At 42.7% G+C, this 25244-nt stretch overlaps 3 protein-coding genes across 7 annotated transcripts in view; 2 read left to right on the top strand and 1 right to left on the bottom strand.

The window, feature by feature from the left end:
• Window positions 1-2127, top strand: part of LOC308109002 (C-terminal-binding protein 2) — a 57864-nt gene extending 55737 nt beyond the window's left edge. For 2 of the 4 annotated variants that reach the window (XM_080462336.1, XM_080462334.1), the window contains exon 9: window positions 143-452. In XM_080462336.1, the coding sequence (XP_080318462.1) occupies window positions 143-323 (181 nt within the window). In that variant the 3' untranslated portion in view covers window positions 324-452. Of the gene's footprint in view, window positions 1-142; window positions 914-1616 lie in introns of those variants that run through there. The other 2 variants (XR_013935309.1, XM_080462335.1) reach the window with 2 other exon arrangements.
• Window positions 2128-4128: 2001 nt separating this feature from the next.
• Window positions 4129-20321, bottom strand: zranb1a (zinc finger, RAN-binding domain containing 1a). The gene is made up of 10 exons (XM_080479735.1): window positions 19984-20321; window positions 18696-19536; window positions 14062-14249; window positions 13325-13478; window positions 12385-12456; window positions 11451-11649; window positions 10229-10349; window positions 8025-8154; window positions 7239-7468; window positions 4129-5398 (listed from the first exon to the last, which is right to left on the bottom strand). The coding sequence occupies exons 2-10, from the start codon at window positions 19510-19512 to the stop codon at window positions 5183-5185; spliced, it is 2127 nt and encodes a 708-aa protein (XP_080335861.1). The 5' UTR covers window positions 19513-19536; window positions 19984-20321; the 3' UTR covers window positions 4129-5182.
• A 932-nt stretch (window positions 20322-21253) lies between these two features.
• Window positions 21254-24464, top strand: hpdl (4-hydroxyphenylpyruvate dioxygenase-like). Of its 2 annotated transcripts, none has more exons than XM_080460453.1 (5): window positions 21254-21965; window positions 22060-22226; window positions 22316-22467; window positions 23131-23258; window positions 23393-24464. In XM_080460453.1, the coding sequence occupies exons 1-5, from the start codon at window positions 21283-21285 to the stop codon at window positions 23592-23594; spliced, it is 1332 nt and encodes a 443-aa protein (XP_080316579.1). In that variant the 5' UTR covers window positions 21254-21282; the 3' UTR covers window positions 23595-24464. The 2 variants fall into 2 exon arrangements, with proteins under 2 accessions (XP_080316579.1, XP_080316580.1); XM_080460454.1 differs by having other exon boundaries at window positions 21275-21965; window positions 23337-23923.
• Window positions 24465-25244: the final 780 nt, after the last annotated feature.

Below are 25244 nucleotides of genomic sequence, written 5' to 3'. Positions count from 1 at the left end.
TATTGAACTTTATAAGCGATATTAAGTTGATTTTGTGGCTGCAGACAAATGTTATTTCGATGAAAGTGGCAAAAACGTCTCCTGAGTTGGTGAAGGTCTCAGAGGGAAGCGTCCTCTGACCTCTGACCTCTCCCGCCCTCAGATACCCTCCGGGTGTGGTAGGAGTAGCTCCAGGTGGCATCCCGGGGGCGCTCGAGGGCATGGTGCCCGGTGGGGTGCCCATCGCCCACACCCTGCCCTCCGGTACACACCCCTCCCAGGCCCCATCGCCCAACCAGCCCTCCAAACACGGCGAGACCAGAGAGCACCTCACCGAGCAATAGCAGCAAGAAGGGATCCCGGCGGCGACCGCCGCGTCCGACCGACCCGTCGCCACTCGGAAAACCAACCAATCACAAGGCAAACCGACCAACTGGGACCAAGAGACAGTGAAGCAACACAAGCGGCGGCTGGGGGTTGAAACCAGCCGGCGACTGGGAGCGGCGCGAGTCGTTCTGGAGAATTTGTACTTTAACGTTTTAGTTTTTACTCTCTGTCTCTTCGGGTTCAGTATCGACTTTACTCTTTGATGATGATGATGATGATGATGATGATGATGGGTTGTTTTCTCTTTTTTTTTTTTGTGCTTGTTTTTCTTCGGGACATGCCTATGATTGTGGACACAGAGTCCAGTGTTTTTAGTGCATCGGGGTAAAACCCGATGAGACTCTGCCCCACCCCCCCACCCCCACCCCCGCCCCGCCCCTTCCTCCAGTACACCTCATGGGAAATGTAGGCCAACATCTCAACTCACCAGTGGAAGAACAAGAGAAAAACCTTTGGCATCATGTGCTACTGGACCTTATTATCCCCCCCACCACCACCACCACCACCACCACCCAGACTGTCCTGATCAGCCCCCCTCCTCCTCCCAGCTCCCTCCTTATGTAACAAGTGTGTGTTGTTTAGGCCCCTCATTATGCCTCAAGAAGAGAATTATTATTATTATTATTATTTTCTTTCTATCGTCAGTGTGAATGACTTAAAATGGATTATTGACTTATATATATATTTATCATTCATCAAACAAGAAGAAAAGATTGCTCATCAGTTATAGTAATCTCAAGTCGGCTTTAACCCTTTCCTGAACAGCACAGTTGCGGTTCCACTTGTCCACCACCAGAGGGCGCATCCACACAGTGTGAGGGGGCTTTTTTTTCTCTTCTCCTCTGCACACGTGACCAATGAGGGTTTTGGTTTTTTTTTAGTTGGTGCAACATATTGAAGGTTTATTGTTCTAAGCTCACCTCAACAAAAACATCCACTTTATATCCAGTTTATTGATTGTATCTGAAGTTTTAGTTTTTGAAGTCACCAGCGAAGTATGTCACTTTCTATTTAAATTATTATAGGTGAGGTTAGTGTGCAGAAGAAAACACACTGTGATGGGGGGGGGGGGGGGGGGGTATTGATTGGTATGGTGGGTGTAGAGATTGTGGTGTCCACACTTCTTTGAGCACATTTCCAACTTAAAAGCAGGAAAGGGTTGAAGCAAACTTAATTTCTTAATGACTCAGGAAAACACTTTTTTGCAGTTCTTGTATTTTTTTCTCTTCCCCCCCCCCCCCCCCCCCCAGAAATTTTTGTCTTTGAGGAAAAAAAAGATAAGACTAATAATCTTGTTTTAGTCTGAATATTTTCTCTCCTCCATCATCCTCTCTATTGTGGTATTTTTATATACAAGGCGCATCTCACGTTTTTTGGTGTTAAAAGAGTTTTGAAGAGTCCTGTTAGATTTGTATTGCCTAGTTAAATGTTCCTATAACCATAGTCCTATGTGAACCACCCTCTCTCTCTCTCTCTCTCTCTCACTCTCTCTCACTCTCTCTCTCTCCTCCTCAGATTTTTTTTCTTTGTTCTACCGAAGGCCAGGTTTTTCTTCTTCTTCTTTTTTTTTTTTTTTTTGGGGCGTCCTGTACTCTGTAAGAGCAATAGCTGAAACTCCTACTTAGTGTCCCAACAATAGCAGAAGAGGCAGCCAGCAGTATGTTTTTGTTTTTAGTGTGAGTATTTGTATTTGTTTCTTGTACAAGGTGAACATTTAGCATTCAGTGCAGTTCAAATAAAAAGATACGATTCTGAGAAACCAGCCGTCTGCACCGACTGCTTGATTTTCCACCGTGTGGTTCAGGACGCTCAGATCCAGGCCGGGGAGGCTTCCTGCGGGGTTTTGCATGTTCCACCTGTGCGTGCGTCGCTTTCTCCAGTTTCCATCCAGTGTAAAAAAACAAACAAACTCATTGATTGTCTTCTCACAGATGTCCTCTGTAACTGTTCAGCCTCTGAAAGATTTTCTTACTGGTTTTCCCCACATTTCAATGCAGATATTTGTACTTTCTCCTCGTAACTTGTTCAAACGTCGAGGGATGAAGATGTAACGCCGCAGAGAGGTAAAGTCGTCCGGCCTCCACGGGATCAGATCGCACAGTTTCATCAAGACGGTGAAATGCAATAGTTGAATGTCAAAACCTTTGGAAACTATTGTTTAAGAATGGCGTCATTGCGTCTCCTTTAGACGTTTGCCAGCTCTGATCGTTTCTCTACCATAACGTTAAGTAATGCTTTAATTTTCAGGACTTTCAAGATGAAGACATTTTTTTAACCCCCCCCCCCTTCTTTTTTTATTACTTTTATCATGGCCATGATTCAACTTAACACAGCAGGCTGTTTCATCTTGTAATAATCTCACAATACATGGCTTGTTCTTGTTTTCCTGCAAATAAATCACATTTTAAGCTTCTTGAAGGGGAAAATATGAACAAACAGGATCACGTTTGTATTGCAATACTTGCAGCATTTGTCATAAAAGTGCCTTTTTTGTAAAACGAAAACAAAAAAACTGCAGTAAATGTGACATTTTTTAGAGTGTACTTGAAATTCTTTCTACTAAAACAGAAGGTACAATTTGTGAGACATTATTTAAATGTGTTTTATGTTAATATTTGAACGCTCCGGCCTATTTGAGATTCTTTCGTCTTGAACTGCTTTAATTGTTTTTGAAAGCCTCGGTTTTCTGGATTAAAAAGGCAAAGAAAGAAAGAAAAGGGAAAAAGAAAAAACTAAATTTAAAAGGGAAAAAAAAATAAGGAAAAATAAAGAAAAAAAAGAGAAAAGCACGGCGGCTAAACTAGCCATATCAAATATTTATACAACTTTTTTTTTTTCACACGTTTCATTATTTTAGATAATTACCATGTTTTGTGGCTCCGGATGAATTTTATTCGGTGGAAAATTGTGAAACGGCTCTTTAGGTCATCAAGGTCGCAGACCCCTGTTCGAGGCTAAAGAAAGCTTGTGCAGCCTGGATCCACGGCGTCGCCGCCACGTGACTGGAGGAGGAACTATTTGCGTCAACAAGCACTTGAACAGGTGGATCTAATAAAGTGGCCGACAGTGTTTTTATTAGGGCGTCTGGTTGCATAATGACCATTTATAACCTCCGACTCAGACAACTGGTGGCCCATCAAGACAAATTCAAGGTTATTACATTATTGGTTATGAGAAGAAAATTAAAAATTTCAATCTTGTAATTACAGTCATAAATTAAGTAAATAAAATGTTTAATGGACTCGTAATATTCTATTAAATTGTGGCAGATCGCTGCTCTATGTAGTGGATTAAAAAATACATCAAGAAAAGTAGGGAGCTTTGGATGGGCCGGACCCAATCGTACATTAACTCGAGTGTTTTTTTTTTTAATGCGATATAAAACCTTTGCGTTATCTTAAATCCGTACAAACCGTAGCCAGCTAATATTAACGAGTCGCATATGAAATTGCAAATATAGCTGCAAATATAGATTTTACTCTATATAGGAACCCATTGTGCTGAGCAGAGCCAGACATTTTCTTTTATAAAATATAATCAACCTGAAACCTCTTCAAACTGAGCAAAAGAAAAAAAGCATATCCAGACTGATGAAATGAAATCGGGGGAAAAAAACAAACTCAAATTTACTGTGATAATTCACCACATAAGACGTTGACACATCTGCAATAAAGATAGTGTGTAGTTGTGAAGTATGCAGCTTTAAATCAACTTAATGCGTTTCTAATAGTCAAAAAAGGGAAAAATAAAGACCAACAAAGTAGATGCAAGTGAGTCAAATTTAATGTTAACGCTCTCCAATGAAAAGAGCCAGAGTGTTTGACTTTGTCTCGTCCCCCACCAGCATCACCACCACCCACTCTAACAGGAAATACCAAGTCACGCATAAAAATGTCAGTAAACTCCTCTTCATCCCTCCCTTCATCCCCCCCCCCCCCCCTCCTCACAGACTGCAGGTATCATCTGTGCAAAATAAAAAGACTTCAAGACTGTACGGATCAAACTGATAAAACGGGGCAGAACAGAAGTGACCGCCTCCGCGCCAACAACTCTCCTAAACAAATAAATAAACCAAAACGGCAGAGCGGGGCTCGCAGAGGGGTCCAGCAGTCAGGAAGAAGCAGGTGCTCCTTTAAATCTGAACACACACACACACACACACACACACACACACACACACACACACACACACACACACACACACACACACACACACACACACACACACACACACACACACACACACACACACACACACACACACACACACACACACACACACACACACACACACACACACACACACACACACACACACACACACACACACACACACACACACACACACACACACACACACACACACACACACACACACACACACACACACACACACACGTTTGAAGAACAATTTCTGTAAATTAAAGTCATCTTCTAGTGCAGCTTCGGGATTTTTTTTTTCTTCTTCTTCTTAAATACAGTATATGTTCCTATATCTTCTAGTATTTCTCCCAAGTGGAGTCGATTACTGATAACAAACAGGGAGCGATCGGAGTATAGCAGGGCGAAGAGAGTGGACTGGGTGTCTTTCGGTGGGAGCAGTGATCAGGAATCTGTTGGGTGGTGCTGGTATCTTTTCTACCACAGGGCTCACAGAACACATGCATTATTACAAGTTGAAGATGTAGATTTCGGAGAAAGGGTGGGGGAGGGAGAAAAAAAAAAAAAAAAAGTAGATAGAACTCTCTCACAGAGTCTTTTAACGTCCGTCAAGAGCTGGGAAGCTCTTATTGTGTCTCTGACTCTTCCGCCGCACTCATTCGTCTTCGTCGTCCTCTTCCTCTCCGTCGGAGAGGGAGGCGCACGGCCGGATCTGGCGGTATCGGTCCAGCCACTTCTCCACCATCTGGGTGACCAACGGGTGGTTACGGCGGCGGGAGCTCTTCTGCATGGCGGCGAGCATGCCTCCCTCCGTCACACAGCAGTCCAGCCATTCCCTCAGCAGCTTCTCCTGCTGCTCCTCGTTGCCCATCTGAGCAGAAACAACAACAACAACAACAACAACAGAATGAGTCATCTCAGGAGTCGGGTTTTCGTCGCCGTGACGACGTAAGGTCATGTCACTTGTCCGGTTCAGGAGACAGTGTTTAGTAACTGGCATGTTTTTGACAGTTAAAGGAAACGGGAGGGAAAAAGGTGTTTGAGCCCAAAATGTAACGACGAATCGAATTGCTATAAAATATAATGGAATAAAAACCCAAAAGGTAATAAATGGTCAATAACGTAAAAGAAAAGAGTTTAAATGTGATCTTAATATGATTAATGCTTATATATTAGTTTGTTCTGATCATTGGAGAATCAGATTATAGAGAACAAAAGACTATAAATGACTTGGGCAACAGCAATCATACAGAAATACCATAAACTATATATATATATATATATAGATATATACGTATAAAAAAAGACTTTCAGAACTCTTCTTTCAGGTTGAAGCAGTTCAAGTACAAACCATAAATCACTGACTCACTTTATGATGTAATAAAATTATCACACTATTAGAGAAAACCCCATAATGTACCGTAATATTAAACGTTTTGGGTTCAGTTACAATATTGATCAGTTATTACATTTTGGGATTTATTACATTATATTTTATAACAATTGGGGTCGTTGTGGCTCTAACAAGCTGTGAGAATGTAGGAGAGTTGTGTGAAGACGTTCTGAGTTGAAGACGTGAATTTGAGATCGTTCCTGTACGAGAATCCCTCAAAGGAAATTGATTTCAAAGGATTTTCCTATGAGCTCAGTCACATCGAGGATGGGTTTGGAAGTCATGGTTGAATGTTGGATATAGACGTAATCCAGGACATATTTCACACGTGGCGGGCCCCAGAAAAATTACAATAAAATTAAATTAAAATAAAGTCAACACACTGCTGCCGGGAACTGCAGATGAACATGTGACGGAGAAAAAACAAAAAAAACCATTAAATAAGCCAGTCACAGCTGGAGTGAATTAGGTAAAAAGAAGCATGATTTTCAAAGGCGTTGAGCGTTTTTATTCACTGATAATTATTTTGCGAGTGCAAAACTGATATTGTGCTGAAGAAACTACTCAGAACCACCACAGCTTTTTTGTCATCTAAAACTGTAGAGCGAGGCGACTTCTCAAACATGTACTCCCTGTGACCACAAAGGACAGAAAACGTGGTACACACACACACACACACACACACACACCCACACACACGTTTTTGTGGAGATTATTTAATACAAACCAAAACGGCACATATTTTGATTTATAGAATAAAAATGTGTCTACATGTGATTTCTACATTTCTCAACTGATTTTATTTTGAGGTTATAAAATACTGAAGACATATTTCGTTCAGTATAAGAAGCTTGTTAAAAAATGCTAAATATTTTTTCACAATTCTTCATTTTCAAGGAAAAACAAGCGTCAATAAGGCGCTCCAACTGGGAATAACAAGGGCGTTTTCATGTTAATACACCAGCTACCCTACAGGATCGGCACCCATTTGAAGGTGGCGCACTATTTTCTGTCTGGTATTAAGTCAACGTCCTTAGTTTGGATGCAACAGGACAAAATAGGGGAAGGTGACCAAAAAACAATCCCATGTCTAGTCAAGTTATTTCCAACAGGACAGATTCAGTCAGGAGCAAGAAGTGTAGCCAATAATGTAATGAATAAATCATTTCTGGTTATAAAAAAAATTATTTTATGACATTATCAGTTGCTTACAGATAATACAGCTCTTGTTCAGTTATAAAATACTGTAATAAACTTATAATGAGTCTGTTTTTATCGGCAGAAGTGAAAACATGACTGCAGCTGTACTCCGGCCCACCTCTTGTGCAGACAGGAAGTGAATGTGCAGCAGCTTCCTCTCGCTGTCCACCAGCGGCAGAAAAGTGACCGTGACGTCATCGTCAGTGTTGAGGTTGGCGCCCGCACCGCGATTGTCGTAGCCGTCGTTCTCCATGGCCACCAGGGCCGAGAAGTGGCCCCGCGTGTAGCCCAGCGCGATGGGGCTCTTCCAGCAGAAGCTCTGCTCCCATAACAGAGGCAGGTACACACCTGAAAGAACACACACACACACACACACACACACACACACACACACACACACACACACACACACACACACACACACACACACACACACACACACACACACACACACACACACACACACACACACACACACACACACACACACACACACACACACACACACACACACACACACACACACACACACACACACACACACACACACACACACACACACACACACACACACACACACACACACACACACACACACACACACACACACACACACACACAGCCAGTCAGGCGAGCTCAGAGCACAACAGGCACCTAGAAGGAACAGGCTCTGCAACTATCTCCTCAAATGAAATTGCTGCTCTGCATTCTCCTGCAGCCGGCCAACTTTCTGCCCTCGACACACGAGCAGCAATCATTATTCTCGTCACATGCGATGATAACAGCATCTTCATATCCAGGATACGACGCGAATTTATTCAGCGATCCAGAAGATCCCGACAATGTCTGTGAGCAGCAGCTGCACCTCCAGTGTCCCTGTAATCTTCCCATGACGATGCCTCACCTTGAAAACGAGTGTATCCTAACGTTTCCCCACGGAAACTTTTGTAGTATTTCACTCCGTAGACTATGATCGGTCTTCGAAGAATATGTGCGAGAACAAAAATATGGGTCTGCTCCAGGCTGGCCCCGGGCTGAGTGGAGAGGAGAGAGGACGACAACAAACAAACAAATAAATAAAAGACACATCACACGGCAGGTTTGATCAAATAGACTTTCCCCGAGTGTAAAATACAGTCGGGTAACATAATACATCTAAAACCAGGGAGGAAGCCGACACTGTGCCAAAGCAGATTCCAGGACATTGTTTAAAAAATGCTACAATTACAATAGCATTGCTGTGTGTTTGTTTCTACTGAAGTGGCTCTGAGATAAATGTAATCCCAGGGTCACATGTTGTGAAGGAGTGCTGCTTCAGCAGCCGTGCTGGAGCGGGAGATGAGCTGTCAGTCAATGTGTGACTTCATCTTAGAGGATCTGCAGTAATTGCTTATGTCCTCATTGTCATTCACACACGATCTCACTTACACACAGTACGTCCTTCAACTGTGTCTCCTATTCACCTCAATGTAAAGCAATTTATTATCAGGATGGAAGGACATTGTTAGTATAATATGAAGGCATAAAGTTGCGATCACCCATTTGTGCCTTTGTGAACTCAGAAGTCCATAAATATAGATTATAGTGCAGAAGTAGAGAATACATCTGCTTTCCTCCAGGTTTCAATCCACTGGAGCAGCGTGTACCTTTCTCATCCCTGACATAACTTACACATAAAATATGTACTACTTTTGCTTTATGTAAAGCAATATAATCTCAAATAAGCAGAATGTCATCAAAATGACAATTCTTTTTATATACCGACCTGTCAAATTCTGCAAATTCTTTAACACGTTTAGACTTGTAATTCAATTTCACGCCACAAGATGGTGTGTTGAGTCGCCCAAAGAGGTAGCAAAGGAATAGCTAACAACAATAGTTGAAGGTCTTAGTTGCTGCAACATGATAACCAGGTATCAGCAGTTGATCCTACCTGAATGTCCAGCAATCAATAGAAGAGCCACAAATAGGCTAAAATCGCGAATTTGGGGTTATACATTGAATAGCACACAGGCTCAGCCTCATTAGATGTTTGAATGTTAATTGTTTGCTCACTAGTGGAGATATGATGTACGGCTCTGTGATGATTATAAACAACGGTTGTTCTTTCAATTATAAAACCACCTTCCTGTATTAGAGACACGATCAATCAGTCAAGCCTCCGTTAAGCCAGCTGAGTGCGTATTGTGCGCACAGCATATTAATCTGTGATCACATTCTTATTGTGCAAATTTGAAAAATGACTTTAGCATGGCAGGGCGAGTAACTCCCAGAGAGTCACTTGTTACACAGACGACTTTATCAAAAAACAAAACAAAAAACAAAAAACCAAGCAGTCTGCACTCATTCCAAGCATCATGATAATGGTACTGTACACATTGAGCATGCATGGCCCAATTAATTCTGTTATATACACTGTTGGTGAAGTGTTAATGTGTGTTGTTACGTCACATGTAAACATGATACTCGTATAGACTTAATACAGCATGATACAACAAGCATATGATATCAGGACATTCTGTCCAAACTGTGAAGCTCAACTATTAAGTTATAAAAACAGGTCGCTGCTTTATCTGTAAACTGCGAGTATGAACAAACGAAACATGCATAAGATTACATGTTGAATTGAGATCTTCTTGCTCATTGCAGGAATGAAGGTTTATAGTGCTTCCATCCAAATGGGGGTGGGGGTTGTAATAATTACTACAGCTAATAAAATTGACTTTTTGTTTTATTCAACATGCATGCATTTGGTATCAAATCTTGAAATAAACTCAATAATAAATGTGGTAATTTCAACTGATACCTGGTTCATATGCGCCTGAATAGACCATCATCCCACAGGTATGTTTGAAACCCGGGGGCTGCACGAGGGAAGGGAGCCAACAGTGGCTCATGTCGGTTCTGAAACAAGTCGCTGCTGCTGAACAGTCAACAACGAGCCAATTCTATCGGAAGAGGCTATTTTTATTCCTTCCATTTTCTTTTTGAGAATGCAGCAGCAGTTTCTATATCGTCTTCCCTTCGTAGAGCGCCGTGCCGCGCTGGGCTGCTTTCCCCCCTTTCAACTGGAGGAAGTGACTAAACCAGAAGGAACCTCATAATTACCTGGCTGGCCAAAGACAGGATGAACGCCCAGTCCTCCTGCCACTGCTCCTCTCGGAGGGAAAAATGTAAACCGAAGCTCTGCGAGTACCATGACTCCCACTCCTTCCAGCGTGTGTAAAACCTGAAACAAAGAACAAACACGACTATTTTTAAAAGTTCATATGACTCAAGTGTTTCCCCTCGACTCATTCACATGCAGGTTTTCTAAAAATCTCTGACACATAATCAAAGTATGCACATGCCCACAGCGGTGTTCAGTTTATACATTTTCTTTTTCATCACATTTCATCTCTTTGCAAAGCAATCAAACCTCTTTTGTGAGGGAAGTATGCAAATATCCTGAGGATATGCTTCTACTGTGAGCCTGCAAGTACAAATGACCCCAACGCCACTTTGGTTGAACTACAGTTAGCAGCCCGTTACTAAGCCTTTATGAGGAACTAGGGGAGAGTTGAGTTTGCAAAATGAGAACACTGACATGCATATTAAGAATACAAAAAAAGTTGATAAAGGAAGAAAATGGTGTTTAATAAGCAAAACGCAAAAATGGTGAGCTCGACTGAAACATTAGAGACAGAGAAAAGCACAGAGTCACATTTATGTCGATGCAGCATCTCAGTTAGAAAACAAGGAAATTGATAAAATCGCATGCAGTGACTCTCGGTGAGCTGTGTATTCCTGATGGTTTAATGTTCTACAGATGCACATGCAGCCGGCTCTACAGCGCCGGCAGTCACTAGTAAAGCTTGTTGGCATTACTGGAAGTCCTGGTCTAATCATTTTACAGGCTGAAAGTCCAGAAATCCAACGCAGCATGTTTTTGATTTTATGAGAGAAGTGTAACAAGTGTGGCTTTTTTTCGCCCTCACAGGATCAACAGGTGAATGCAACCTGGACAATACTGAAAATATGGATTACACTACAATTATCTTTGCGTATTGTTCGAGCAGTGTGCTAAAGTTTAAGCTTATCTTTCATACCGTCAGTCCTCGGCTTATAAAATTTTGAACTAAAATCCTTGAAAAACCCACAAAGCTCCCTTAAGTAAGCAGCTTCCAGGTGTATAGTTGGAATCTACACTTTATGACAACACAAGCCCATTCATCTTTATTTTCAAGGGCCAAGAGGAGACGTCCAAGTACAACAAGGGGCAGTAAAAGTACTATCAAAAAGATTGTGACAGGTAAATTTTGAGCGACTCCAGCTCGGCCGTGCGTCTCACCAGTGAGAGCAGTCGTGCAGGCTGTCGTGGAGCGTCTTGCGGAGGACAGAGTCCTTGTCATAAATGCCCCAGGTGGCCTGCAGAACGGAGTCCAGCAGACAGTCCCCGGCCGTGCGGTTCCACAAGGCGTACAGACGACTGTCCAGGCGCGTCCCCGGCTCCAGAGACCAGTTGATGACGGGAGATTCTTCCTCCAGTTCTGAGTGCAGACAAAACACTGTGAGTACGGACTGAATGCACTTACAACACCACAGTCTTCATCAATCCGTTTGTTTTTGCGGCGTGGACGCGGGAGAGATTTTTTTAAAATTCTACAGAGACATCGAGACAGCGTTCAAAAACTGAAACAAGAGCAAAATTAACATGATAGGGACGACATTTTTTCCCCCCTCGTATGACAAATTATTACATTAGTGCTATAAAAAAAAAATAAAAAAAAGCTGATAAGTTTCTAATCTGTTTACAAAAAACCCAGCATGGGACAGCACAGATGCTGTGTGAAAACTGCAGCAGCTGTTCATTATGGAGACAAATTGCAAGTTGCATAACCTGCTTTTCAACATTTTTTCGGTTTTCTTTACAAAATATTATTTCTAAACATGCTTATCCAGTCTCAGAAAGAAGCCCCTTTTACCAGTGTCCCAATGTATCTAGGTCATAAGATTCCTTTGACAGCTCCAGTACACATGTAAGGTCATCATTATTAGAACATTATTTGTAGATAGAAGTATGTGCAAGGGAAACCAGCAAGCCTAATTAACCTATTTACACACATCGGATGAGGATGCTTAGCTGCTTAGACGCAAAATCCAGAGTGCATGTTGATTTGTAGGCAGGCAGACCAGGAATTACAGGTATCGACAGACCATGTACGAGACGATGTCACAACATTCAGACTGAGAACATCAAACAAATATAAGTGGATCCAAAGTACCTTTCTGCACATCTCGATCCAAAACCTCGTCAAACAGTTTCTCCTGGACGGCCGGAGGCAAGTCCTCAATATCTGCACACACACACACACACGTACGTGAAAGCTACAGTGTTGTCATGCTCATTATAATGTAATGGTAGGCTCGCTGAGGGCAACATAGACCCTACAGTAATGACACACAGAGGGGCTGTTCTTTGAAGTTCCATTCACTGGATGACATTTTGTCAATGGCACACAGTAAACACAAGCTCTGTACAGAATGTTTGTGCTTCTGTGTGTATTGAACTGTGCACAAACAAAAGCCAGAACACTGGTGGCTATTCTCTGGTTCAATAGTGAATGGCACTGGCTGTGTCCGAGAGGCGGGGAGACAGAAACAGAGAGATGGCCTGCAGCTGGCCTTCGGCCAAACTCACTCTGCAGAATACTCGGCATAACACACGAAAAAAAAAAAGAAAAATTTCAAATCTATCAGTGAAGCCTGCATAATCTTTTATCCTGGCGGCGTTGTGGCAGCACTGAATCAAAATGCGGGTAGTTCTTTCAAGCGAAGTGCATTTCAGTCATTATGCCACGAGGATGAGAGACGGAGCTGCTGCGTCACTGAGCAAGGCTGCAGAAACCAGGTTGGACACCAGCTCTTCCAGGTCTCCACTGAAGAGAAAACATTCAAGTTCACACACTGAAACCAAGCACATTTATTCTATGTGGGGGGGTAAAAAAAACTCCAAAGCCAGAAACTTGCAGGGTGACTAACTTCTGATGTTTACATGGAAAAAACTGTTGTTATTAATGAGAGCTGTTTATTGGAGCTAAAAAGGAAAATGATAAAGCTCAGGCAGCAGCAGCAGTTAGTGATATTTATGAAGTGGTAAAGACAGGATTAAACTATATACGAGGAAAACAAAGCCACAGTGGTGAGATCGTCATGATGTTGTACCTGCTGGCAGAGTGAAGGTGACCAAATCGCTGAGGAAGTAGCAGGCAAAGTCTCCTTTGCGTTGATGTAGTGAAGCTGCGATCTCCCTGCGGATCTGCTCCGTCAGCTCAGGGCACACCATCGAGGGAATACACTTAGCTGCCTGTTGGTTCACCTGAGAAAAAAAAAACCCGCATATAAAGTGGAAGTTAGAGACCTCTATATGAGATGTTTTCATTTCGGTGCCCATTCATGCAATCTTTAGGATTTGAAGGAAGTTTTTAAACAGGTTATCAAAGTTATTGAAAACAGCATTTGGGAAAGTTCAAACTTAAAATCTTTTATTATGTATTATTAAACGCACTCTTGAATATTTAATGCGTCACCATAATCAAACTGTCAAACCTGACCCATATTGTATTCCACTGAACATCGAACCCTGCCATACACACTGAAGAGGTCATCCTTTCTTTCTGTCCTCACTGACTTATTTCCCCCTGCAGTCACTGTTTGCACTCCTTGCAAACCACATCAGCGTTGTATTACCAGGTCCATTAGGAAGCAGGGACAGAACCACAGCCAGGCTAATCCTTCACCTAATCCACAAAGTGCACTTCCGTTGTAATTATAGGTCTTAGAGACATCTGCTATTCATCGTCCTCTTTGGTGAAGAACAATTACGGGCTGATGTGGTGGACGAGTGGTACTGTACACAGCCGCTTCAAAATAACACGAGCACGTCTCCATATCACGCTCACCTCGGTCAGCAGGATGGCGAGCATGTCCTGCCTCTGGAAGCGAATGGCCAGGTGGACCAGGGTGAAGCCCACATCGAACGCCGAGGACCGGTTGAGGAGCTGCACCTCGTCGGCAGAGAGCTGCCGGGCAATGTCCCCACCGGACGACTTGTAGGCTTCTATTGCGCCCAGGTCGCCCTCCACGACACCTGTGGCAGTGAGACGAAGGGGGTTTTCAAAAAGAGGGGACGCAAACGCGCCAATCGAAATATAGAAATGGACCAGTGTCTTCATGGACTCTAACTTCTACAGGAACTCATGGATGCAGGATATTGACGTTTTACATTTGCATTGTAGGCCAAGGGAAAATGCTCTTCATTTAAGCTGTCCCACCATTCAAAACTTTTGCAACCAGTTTTCTGATGCCATGGCTTGAGTAAAAAAAACTAACAAAAACAAAGCCTTATATTTTCAGCAAAGAATTATTTTATCTGGTCTAAAAACAAAATCTCACAACTCTACTGCAGAGTTAAAACTTTAGCAGATTATTTTTGAATGATTAATAAAAAAAAAAGTAAAAGATTTATTAAACATGTAACGTTGCCCAGTGCACATGAGAAAGTTCCTTTCTGTTCTTGGCATAAAGATCATAAGAACTTTAAACCAAAATGAATTAAAACATTTCGTTGCAGGTTTTTCTCTTCAGGGAACTAGAAAGGTTAACGTGCCCATCGTAGCCAGAATTCCCCCTGTGGCCGAAAGTCCTGGAAGTAATATGCCATTTATGATAATGGCGCGAGGACAAGCAATGATCGTAAATCTCATCCTCTGAGTTCTTCTTATAGCACCCCGAGATCAGACTAAAACTATGCTGCAAAAGTGATGGACTGTAAATGAGTAGATTCTACTGCCATTTTCGATCACGATCCATGAGTTCACTGAGACAGCACTGAAAAGAAAACAAGCCCTCGGCATGGTGGATCCAAAACGCCAGAAATGCCAGAGTCCTCCATTTCATTCATATATAATGGTGACAATTGAAGACAAACAGTCGGCACATGGCTGCAAAGTTTTCTTTAAATGTGGCAGGTAAAATATAACAAGATGAGTAGTCAACTCTGGTCAGCGACTCTGTGGCGTTATTTAAAGACAAAAAAATTTATATATAAAAAAAGACCCCAGAACTAAATTTAAACTTGTTTTCAATGGTCTAAAGTTCCTCATTTATGTGTTGAGCTGTTGAGCAACGGTCAGACAATACACCCTCATGTGGAAAGCGGCGAAGCAAACAAAAAAACCTGACAAATGGAAGCATAGCAGGGCGGTTATGTGTAAAACGTGTAACAAAGAATTTGTTCAAAGCTCATAAAATGAGCTCACAAAATTAACTTATCCTTTATGCATAACATATATAAATAACATAAAAGTAGATTCAGAGCAAGAAAAAAGATTTTTGTAAAGATTTAGTTAAAGAAAAAAAAAAATCGGATTTGTTGGTTTTGGGAATAGAGATTGATTTATAAACTAGTCATTTAAACCATTTCAAAGTACTGATTGTTTTCTAATCCGTATTGTCTTCACAAGCCATATGCACTCAAAGGTTATTTCTATCAGTGGAAGAATCGGTCCCAGAGATATAAAAACCGGGACAGTCTAACAGAATACACTCAGAGCAATAGAAATTAAATCCTCAGGATCAAGCCTGTCCGTAAATATCATGGGTTTTTATTAAATATAAGCTTAAGTACAGTGCTCTTCTATTACGGCAGGATAAGTTGAACGAGATGTACTTAAACATTAAACTCAAAAAGCTTCAGTTTCTCATTTTTAGCCATGTGCAATATGTAGAGATGTACGAGACTCTCCTTTGGTGCAGCACCGTGTCACAATACATCACGCAGCTCAATGACAACAACCAATAAATATTATAATCTGCGGAAAAAATCTCCCCCACGAATTAAACATTGCTCTCTGGGTCTTGACGTCAAGCCACACTTCTGACGACCTCCCGATGTAACCAGTGTGAGAACAGTCATCACACTGTCGTGCTGCCGCACGGCAGAACAGACCGAGCAGTGTGGCGTCGTAACGCAGAGCCGTCAGAGAGCGGCGCGTCAGACAGAGTGTCCCCTGTCTGTGCAGATTAACGCCGCCCTTCGCTCCTTTTGTACACAACAGTAACCACATCTGTCATGAGTGAAATGTGCCGCAGCGAGGTAGCTCCAAAAAACGTAGGGACGCACGATCTCCTCAAACGCTACGTCGACTCAAGTTACACGTGCTGCGTGACATTTTGCAAACACAGATCTATAAATAGATGCTGAATTTGTTTGGGTACAGTGTACTTACTGCCAAGATGGAGACTCCACCCCCCCCCCCCAAAAATAAAAGTTGCCCTACTTTGTATGAATACAGTTTGACTTTCAGTGGGTTAGGTTAATTGTGTTGTGAAAACAGGCTGCAAACACACGTTCTAGCAGGGCAGTTTTCAACCTTTTTCCCTTCTAGCACCCTGAGAATGACCAAAACATGACAGAGAAGCACTTTAACGCATTAAAGCAGTTGCTAAGTCTTTTCTAGACGCTGATAAGTCACTTGTGTTTTTGTTGATGTATGCAAATTTAATTTTGGACAGCCAGAGTGCAGCGAAAACCCACAATCCTTCAGTAATCTTTGGCACACCACAAAGGGGTCCTGATGTTTGCGACTTAAAACTAATAAAAAAATCGCCCTTTCAAAAGGCTTAAATCAAAATACATCTGTAAATGCAAGTTTATATTAGTAAAAAGTGTGAAACTCTGAGAAAGCATCACAAATACAGCTTTAAGTGCAATGACTCTGCACTGACAGTCAGAAGTAGGGCGTCCTGAACATTAGACATGACAGTTTGTTGTTTAATGTCACACAATGCGCAATAATGAAAAATGGCAAATTCCTCAACTGTAAAGCCTCGGGCCCTGGAGGAGCTGCGTGTCAGAATGCTTCGCCTTCTCTTTTCAAGTTTGACAAGGACATGCGCAAGCATGACAGCACTTCTGTCCCCCACAGCATGTCTCTGGTCTGATCTGGTTTTTTTTGTACAGAACACAGGCTGTGAAATCTCAGGAGATAACATTTGTTTAACACATCTGCCGTGATTCTCGACCGAGTCGTAGCAAGACCTGCTGTAATCCGTCAATCGCTGGTGGTCTCATCTATCAAATACCTGCAAAACTTCACAGCTTGAGAAGGTTATTAATATTGTGAGAGCAGATTCAACAAATCTATTGGCGTGGCGAACATAAAATTCCAGCACTTGGAGAAGAACAAACACAGCACCTCCACATTTTTTCCACACTGCTGTCAAACTGGAAACGAGCTCATGGTTAACATCAAAAGAGGAGCACACCATTTCACCACTCTGTTACAAACGATTACGATAACAGCCTGCTACCTTTTGTGACAAAGTAAAAATAAACAGGACTTTCTGATCTTGATTCTAGTTCGGTGCTCTTGAATAAACACGAGTTCACGACAGTTGATTGAAGTAAGATCAACTTTTGCAACCTGGGGGAAATGCTTAGCCATAATGTGCTGCTCGACTCAAAGCACAATCACTTTGAAGAACATGTGTAACAAAACTGGCCGTCAGCTAAAGCAGAAACGCACAGCATGAATCAAGATTTAAATAACACAGCAGGTTACTGACGAACCAAGTGAGTTGTTGTTTTTTTACTCAATAACAAACATGCAAGAGTGTCCGGTGCAAAGGTCACTGGGGCAGTGATCACGTGCGGCAGTCTTCATGCTTTTCTTATACTGTGCATCTTTTTTTTTTTTTTTTTTGTAGTTGTTGACGGTAGTTCATGTCCTGTCAAGGCTATTTCTGCCTCCCGGGAGCCCCTGCTCAGCACATAAGCACCTCTGTTTACATGGTCTGTTGACCGTGAGCCAAGACTGCCTGGTTCACGGGCTCCACTCGCACTGCGCTGCCCAGACGGCCCATTCATCCCCACCAGCTGGGAAGCACTCGCACCCTCTCACTTTTTTCCAAAGATGCTCTCAGCGGCACACCGAAGGCCAGATAGAGCGATTCAGCACAGAGTAGGATCAAATTCCTTTTCATTTTTTTAGTATCTCATCTTCAGAGTACCACCATTTAACATCAGTTATGCTTTAATTAGTATTTTATCTCTAAAATGAATCGTTTTCATCTGATAGCATCACCCCTTAATTAAAGTAACAGAGCATGTCAGCTCCATGTTTGGCAAATTTCCATGAGTACTCCAATATTTGAAGTCTAAACAGTGAGGCACTACGATACAACCTTGGAACAATACTGAAAGGAGCACCATCTGCACAGTGATAAAATACAAGGGGAAGTGTTTCCTTTCAGGACAGAATCAATAAATTAGTTGCCCCCATTTGGTGCAAGTTTCGACTTCATGAAAGGAAACAAAAAGGTGGTGTGAAATTAGATCTGTTGTTACAACATATGGGACAAGTACAGTATAGGTCATAAGTATGCGTGTTCAGGTGAGCCAAGGAGGAAAATGTGAAATGCAAAAAAGTATTTGCACACCATCGAAGAGCAAATAACTGTTCTTTATTACTTTAAAATACTCTCACCGACTGTCCAGCCCTTCTAGGAATGACAAATGGGATTCAAAACTCACCAGCACAAGCATTGAGAAACAGCCAGTCCGTTTTCCTCATTCGGTTTCTGATTTGCTTTAATTTCTTGAAGTCAACCTCCTGCTCCTCCTTGCTCATGGCTCCAGCTGCGAGCTCTATCCTCTGGAAGTCCATTTTGACGTGCTCTTCCCTCTTGGACATGGGAGGGGATCTCCTCTGACCCTGGCTTCCACTGCAACTGCCCCTCCACCGAGCCCTGTCCTGCTCGTTGATCATGGTTGAGGGCTCTGCTGACTCCGCCAGTTCTATGGCTTCTGAAGTGATGGGCTTGGAGAGGTTACACACGACACACTTTGTAGTTCTGGGCAAATTCTGGTAAGTGCATGCTGTACATGTCCAGTGGTGCTGGTGGGTGTTGAGTCTGTTCCTGTCATTATACTCCTCACAGGTGTCCACCGGAGAGTGGACAGCTGGACGGCAGCCCGAGGTCTGTGGGGACTCCGTGGGGCTGCTGGTCCTCGGCCGCTGACACAGGCACTGTGTGCAACGGATGGCTCGGGGCCAGTTCAGATAGGTGCACATCTGACAGGACCACTTATTGGCAAGCTCAGCCATGCTGGCTGGCCTGACTCTTGGCCTGGCGCTGGAGTCAGGGCAGATGAGCAGGCTGCTCCCACTCTCAGTTCTAGGGGGATCCCAATCTATACTGGGGTCCGGGTCGGGGCTGTTCTTATATGGTTCTTCTGTGATGATGGGGCCTCTCAGTCTCGGTGCACGACACATGGTACACTTGATTGCAGATGACCAGTTTTCATAGGTGCAATAGTCGCAGGCCCACTTTACCTTCTGGTCTGTCATTTTGGATCACTTTAGTTGGTCCAACTGTTGTGATAGTTCCAGAGACATGTAGAGGTAGGAAGAAAAGTTTTGTAAGTAAACTTTAAAGTCATTAGATGTTAAATCCTCGTAACTTGGTTACATGTTTTGAACAGGTAAGTATGAGGGTGTGTTCCAGTAGCTTCTGGACTAACTTGTATTCAGTGAGACAGCTTCAATGACAAACCCCGAAAATTGATTCTGTGATTGAAACTTGCTGCCAGCTGCTCGGTAGCCGTATAAATCTCAAGCATCATAAATATCAAATGGGACAAAAATGCGCTTCCATGAAATAATGTTTTAATCTTTAGCCTTAGCTTGCTAGCTGTGAAGCTAATCTCGTAGCAAACAAGACGTCAAGAAATCCAATAGCTGAAGAAGCTTTCATGCGGCGTAAAATCCCCAAAATGGAATTACACGGGAGATGTGAACTGAAATATGTAAACATCTTACCGTGTCGTGACTGCGCTCGTCTCTTAAGTGCTGCTGAAAACCACAACAAACCCTTCTTGTCCAGTCCCCCTTCCTCCTCCTCCTCCTCCTCCCCCTCCTCCTGCTCAATCAAACCGTTCCCGATCCGAATTATTTCCACTCTCTCGATCTCTCACATTTTCACCTCCGTGGACACATTAGCCTCTCGCGTAACAATAGACACCTTGACAAAGCCTCTTAACGCCGCGAATCATGGCACAAACGCGAGAATCTCCATGGTTTACATTGCCTCCGTGTTGTTTAATGGCGGCGACAGCGAGACAAATGAGTAGCAGAGCCAAAATAAACGCTGGCCTGCCTACGTCACCGATCCCGAGGCTCAGCTCACGACCTGATTGGATGAGGGAAGAGTGCCGTGTGACATTCAAAACTATCGGAAATTATACAACACAGCGAGATGTGGACTCAAAGAGGAACAAATAGTGTTTTGGTACTTCTCCATACGTCTGGCTCATTGCATCCAAAAATGTTTTACCATCGTTAAAAAAGAAAAAAAACTCTAATGCAAAGGGAAATGTTTTATCATCATTAAAAATAGAAATTCTAAGTGTAGGTACTTTGTTGAAATATTCAGAAATGTACAAACATTTATAGATTTTTTTTTTTTATGTTTTTATACCGTGAATGCTTCACTCAACACGAACGTTCGAATAATTAATTGTATTTAAAAAAACAACTAGAAATTGTACAAGAGATTTAATCCAAGGTCCAACTGAAACATTTCCGTTATCTTTTAAATTATATCGCCTTTCCCTTTACCCATTACAACTATGAGAATACCGGATCTCGGAGTTCAGATTTTTTTTATTTTTTCCAGAAAATTCTGAGATTAAATCGGAATTCCTCATTTTGTGAGGAGGGAGTTCTGAGAAGAGAACAAAAGCGCAAAATATATTGTAATAGACAGAACATTTATTACAATGAATGTACCTAAATAAATAATTTAGGAGGAAACGGAAAATGTGCGCCTGTGAGAGAACAAGTAAATCAGTAAGTAAGTCAATAAATAAATAAATAAATAAATAAATAAATAAATAAATAAATAAATAAATAAATAAATAAATAAATAAATAAATAAGTCACTGTTTTTTGTATTTTAGGCAGACAACTGGTGACAGAACGTAACTGATTAATATTTTTTGTATCAAACTCGGATTATGCAGATTATCGTCGTTGTCCTCTACGTTACATCACTGGTCTTTTGGAGCGCGTGGTTCGAGGCCACGCCTCTCCCTGTCAAAACGTCACTCGAGTTCGAACATGGCTGTTTTCTTGAGCCGGTTACACCACGTTTCTCTCCACGTTTCAAACGTGGAGAAGATCGCCAGCGACCTGGTGTCCAAGCTGAAGTTCAATCTGTTCGCGACGCGGCTGACCGAGCGCTCCACGCAGCTGGCGTTCCGGAAGGGAGCGGCGGTGTTCGTGGTCAGTCAGCGACCCGGTCACCCTGGTCACGTGAGATTGAATGAACGACTCCCGGATGCGGTCGCTCCGCACCGGTCCGATGCGGGGAAACGCGCGCACGGTAACCCCTCGGAGTGTCTGTACGACGTCGGCCCGCATCACTCCGTGGACACGGTGAGCAACGTGTGCTTCGAGGTGGAGGATGTGGAGAGGTCGTTCAAGGTTCTCAGCCGCCTGGGCTGCAGCTTCCTGGTGCCTCCCACCACCGTCCAGGACGAGAAGGGTCTCGTCACCTACTCGGTGCTCAGGTCCGTGGTGGGGAACGTGTGTCACACGCTGATTGACAGGACGAGGTATGACGGACCCTTTCTGCCCGGGTTCGACGTCACGGGAAGCGGCTGGAGCTCGGAAGAAGAGGACCCAACTTGTCCCGTCACACATTTTGATCACGTCACTTACGCCAGCCCGAGGGGAACCACCCACCAGGTCATGAGGTGGTACGAGAAGCTCTTTGGCTTTCAGAGGTTTTTCATTGACGGGTGAGGAACTTCTTCAAGCACTCCTGTGTGCACTGATGATGTCATATTTACTGATCAGCATGGTGGCAATGATCAGGACTGTTTGCTCTTGTAGAAATGAAGACATAGACGAAGGTTTTGTGATCGACCAAGAAGGTGTTGGACTCCGACTCACCGCCATGGAGTACTGGAAATGTAGCAAGGCTGGCATCATTCTTCCCTCTGTGGACAAGAAAGAGCCCGACTGCAAGTTTGTTATCGCAGAATCGCTGCCTGTGCAAGGTAGGAACATCCACACCTTCTTGCAGAGGATTTAGTTCCCAAATATCTTGTGTTTGCATGCATAATTTAAGTGTTTTCCCTCATTTCAGGCAGGAACCAGGTGGACACCTTCCTGCAGGAGCACAGGTCTCCAGGGATCCAGCACATCGGGCTGTACACCAAAAACATCGCCTCCACTGCACATGCAATGGCCGAAGCTGGAGTCCAGTTTTTCTCTCCCCCTCCGACCTACTACACAGAGGTTTGTAATTCTTATAATATACATGACCAGGGTACATTTCTAAAGAAGCCAGAGAGCGCAATGTTTGTTTTCCCAGCATGTCTCACTTCCTGTATTTTCCTGCAATGGTCCTTTCTTCGGCTTGACACAGGGAATGTAATGTGTGATTAGAGTTGTATCCTGTACCCGCTTTCACCTGGGCCCAATCAAACCCACTTTACACCGTAAACAAGTACAATGCATCCTCACTCAGGCCCAGGGAGAACATGCAACCTACACGGGCTCAGATTCAAACCCAGATCTTGTTATGCAGCGACAGTGTTGACCACTGCACAATCAAGCCGCCCCTGTAGGATTTTTGTGTTTTTCTTTCTGTGAAATTTAAGACCCGACTCAGTGTTTTCCCAAACATCCCCCAGCAGCATATCAGTGTTTTCAAGGTTGTAACGTCACCAAGCAGAACGAACACTGAGCCCGTTTTTGTATCAGTCGGCCCTTGAGCAAAGTCTGTAACTAATGACTGAAGACAAAGAGCTCTGTTACTGACGACTTTTATGTTTTGGGCTTTTAATTAGCAGCACTGCTAATATAGAATTGATTTTGACTTGCGTGATTGATGGCATATTTGAAAACTGCCTCGGTTAGGAATTGTTTCACACGTCTTGTTGTTTTTCCCTGTGACAGGTGGGAAAACAGCAGGAAATAGAGGAAGCAGGACACAGCCCCCAAATGCTGGCACGGCATGGCATTCTCCTGGATACTGACCTGCGCCAGGGCCCTTTATCTCAGATGATATCCAGTGAAGACAGAAGGTAACCAGCGTTACTTTCTGCCAGAGAAGAAAACGCCTCCGAGCTCATTTTTAATTTGAACTTGGTTACGTTTCACAGTTTCAGGTCATCGACGCTGAAGCAGAGTCCCCCTCACCTGGCTCTTCTGTTTCCAGGTACCTTCTCCAGGTGTTCACTAAGCCCATATTCAATGAGGACACCTTCTTCCTGGAGCTGATAGAGCGAAGAGGGGCGACGGGTTTTGGCGAGGGGAACATCAGGGCGTTGTGGAGGTCTGTGCAGGCCTACATGGAGGACCAGAGGAGCGACTCCCAAAGAGCAGAAACAACCAAAACAGCACAAACTGTCCAACGCTGATACATCCAGCAGAGGTCTATGAAATCAATGTACTGTATTTTGTATATGAAACTGAAAGCACTTCTTATGAGCAAATTGTAAATTATTATAGCTGTCCTGTTAACATTAAACTTATCAGTACTTTTTTTTTTTTTCCAAGACAACTCACCTGACAAAAAAAAAAAAAGTTGTTTAGAAAAAATCCACACTCCGTCTCTGAAATGTTCAAACAGAAATGACTTTGTTGTAGCAGCGACAATGTGTCTTTGTTTTCACTGTATCAAAGCAAATGAAATGACTTGAGAGCAACTCCGTCTCAATAAATAACCGACTGGAGACCATGAAGTCCCATTACTGCCTTCAAATCATGTCTATTAACGCTAATTTAACTGAATATCAAGCGTATTGTGTGGCTACAATCGTTTCAAAGTAAGATTTCACTTTGTACTGATCTTTCCATTTTTTAGCATGTTGGAATAAGAAAGTTCAACATGTATAATGGAGTCTTAAAATACCTTTTCCACTGATACATTGCTAAGTAATAAAGTAATGTAAAGAAAGAAGGTTGATTCAATTATCACCATTCAGGCACAAAGCAATTCAAAGTGCATTGAGTTGATTTTATTATATATATCAGGTAAAGTTTGTGTGAGATCAAGCTAAGAAATAACAGAGAAGCTGTCTAAGCATCAACAATAAAAGTTAATTTAATGTTTGGATGCATTTTCAGTATTTTAGGGTACTTTTAATGCAGCATTTGCTTTTAAATGCCATTTTTAGTGTGTGTGTAAAGCACAAGAGTACTACAGTGTGTGTTTATTATTCCTACTGCTGTCACCTCCCATTAAAAAAAAATACGGAGGAATAAAATGTACATTTCATTTGATAATCAACTCTGAAAAAGTTGGATTTTTTTTAAATAGCCATTACTTCAACATGTGAACAATAACAGAATTGTTCTCTTTCTTAATACCTCAGTCACACATACTGATGAACAGCTGCACGCCTTTTCAGATGCTGTAGAGGTTTGAGCAACGTGCATATTTTGGCAAAAACATCACTCCAGAGATTCTTAGAAGGGATCTCAAAGCCTGCAGCGATGTGCCAGTTCAATTAACTCCGCTACAAACATTACAGGAAAGGATTACTGGGCTAGATGAGAGGCAGTGAAATTTAGATGCAGTTATATGGAGGCCATGTGCTCTTTTCATGTGCTGCCTGTAGGTCCTGGGTCCCACCTGGTAAAATGAGAACGTAATGCCATCAACATGCTGCAGAAACTCTGTTTTTAAAACTCGTGTACTTCTGCATTTTGACAAATGGTGTCAGTGTTTTGCCTTTAACGGAAGGTCACCAACAGACACTAGACTTCTCACCCTGTTGTTGACATTTCTAATATTAGTGCCGGTTGTCATAGTTGGAAAACAAACTGCAACAAACTCCAACAAACATATAAATTTAATTTCTAATGTATAATTCTAATTTTGTTTGGAACCGTATGCGCAGAGCTCAATTATTCCTTAAGTGTTTACAAAACACTGGTGCCACATCCGTGGTAATGACAAATGTTTATTAGTAATGGGGTGGATTAACTGTTCATTAAAGTTGAGAAGGGATGGCTCCTGTAACGGGAGTCCTTTAGCCATCTGTCTCCAGCCAGTGTGAACCACA

This window comes from Lipophrys pholis (genome assembly GCF_963383615.2).
Source record: "Lipophrys pholis genome assembly, chromosome: 1".
Lineage (NCBI taxonomy): Eukaryota > Metazoa > Chordata > Actinopteri > Blenniiformes > Blenniidae > Lipophrys > Lipophrys pholis.
The sequence above is the reverse complement of the archived record's forward strand: the minus strand, read 5'-3'. Positions and strand labels throughout refer to the sequence as shown.

Coding starts and splice junctions, on each gene's coding strand:
- zranb1a (XM_080479735.1), bottom strand. CDS start 19,512: ATGACAGACCAGAAGGTAAAGTGGGCCTGCGACTATTGCACCTATGAA. Junction 13,479..14,061: donor TCGCCATCCTGCTGACCGAG/GTGAGCGTGATA, acceptor TTTTTTTCTCAG/GTGAACCAACAGGCAGCTAA. Junction 10,350..11,450: donor CTGCACGACTGCTCTCACTG/GTGAGACGCACG, acceptor TCTTTGTTTCAG/GTTTTACACACGCTGGAAGG.
- hpdl (XM_080460453.1), top strand. CDS start 21,283: ATGGCTGTTTTCTTGAGCCGGTTACACCACGTTTCTCTCCACGTTTCA. Junction 22,227..22,315: donor AGAATCGCTGCCTGTGCAAG/GTAGGAACATCC, acceptor CCCTCATTTCAG/GCAGGAACCAGGTGGACACC. Junction 23,259..23,392: donor ATATCCAGTGAAGACAGAAG/GTAACCAGCGTT, acceptor TTCTGTTTCCAG/GTACCTTCTCCAGGTGTTCA.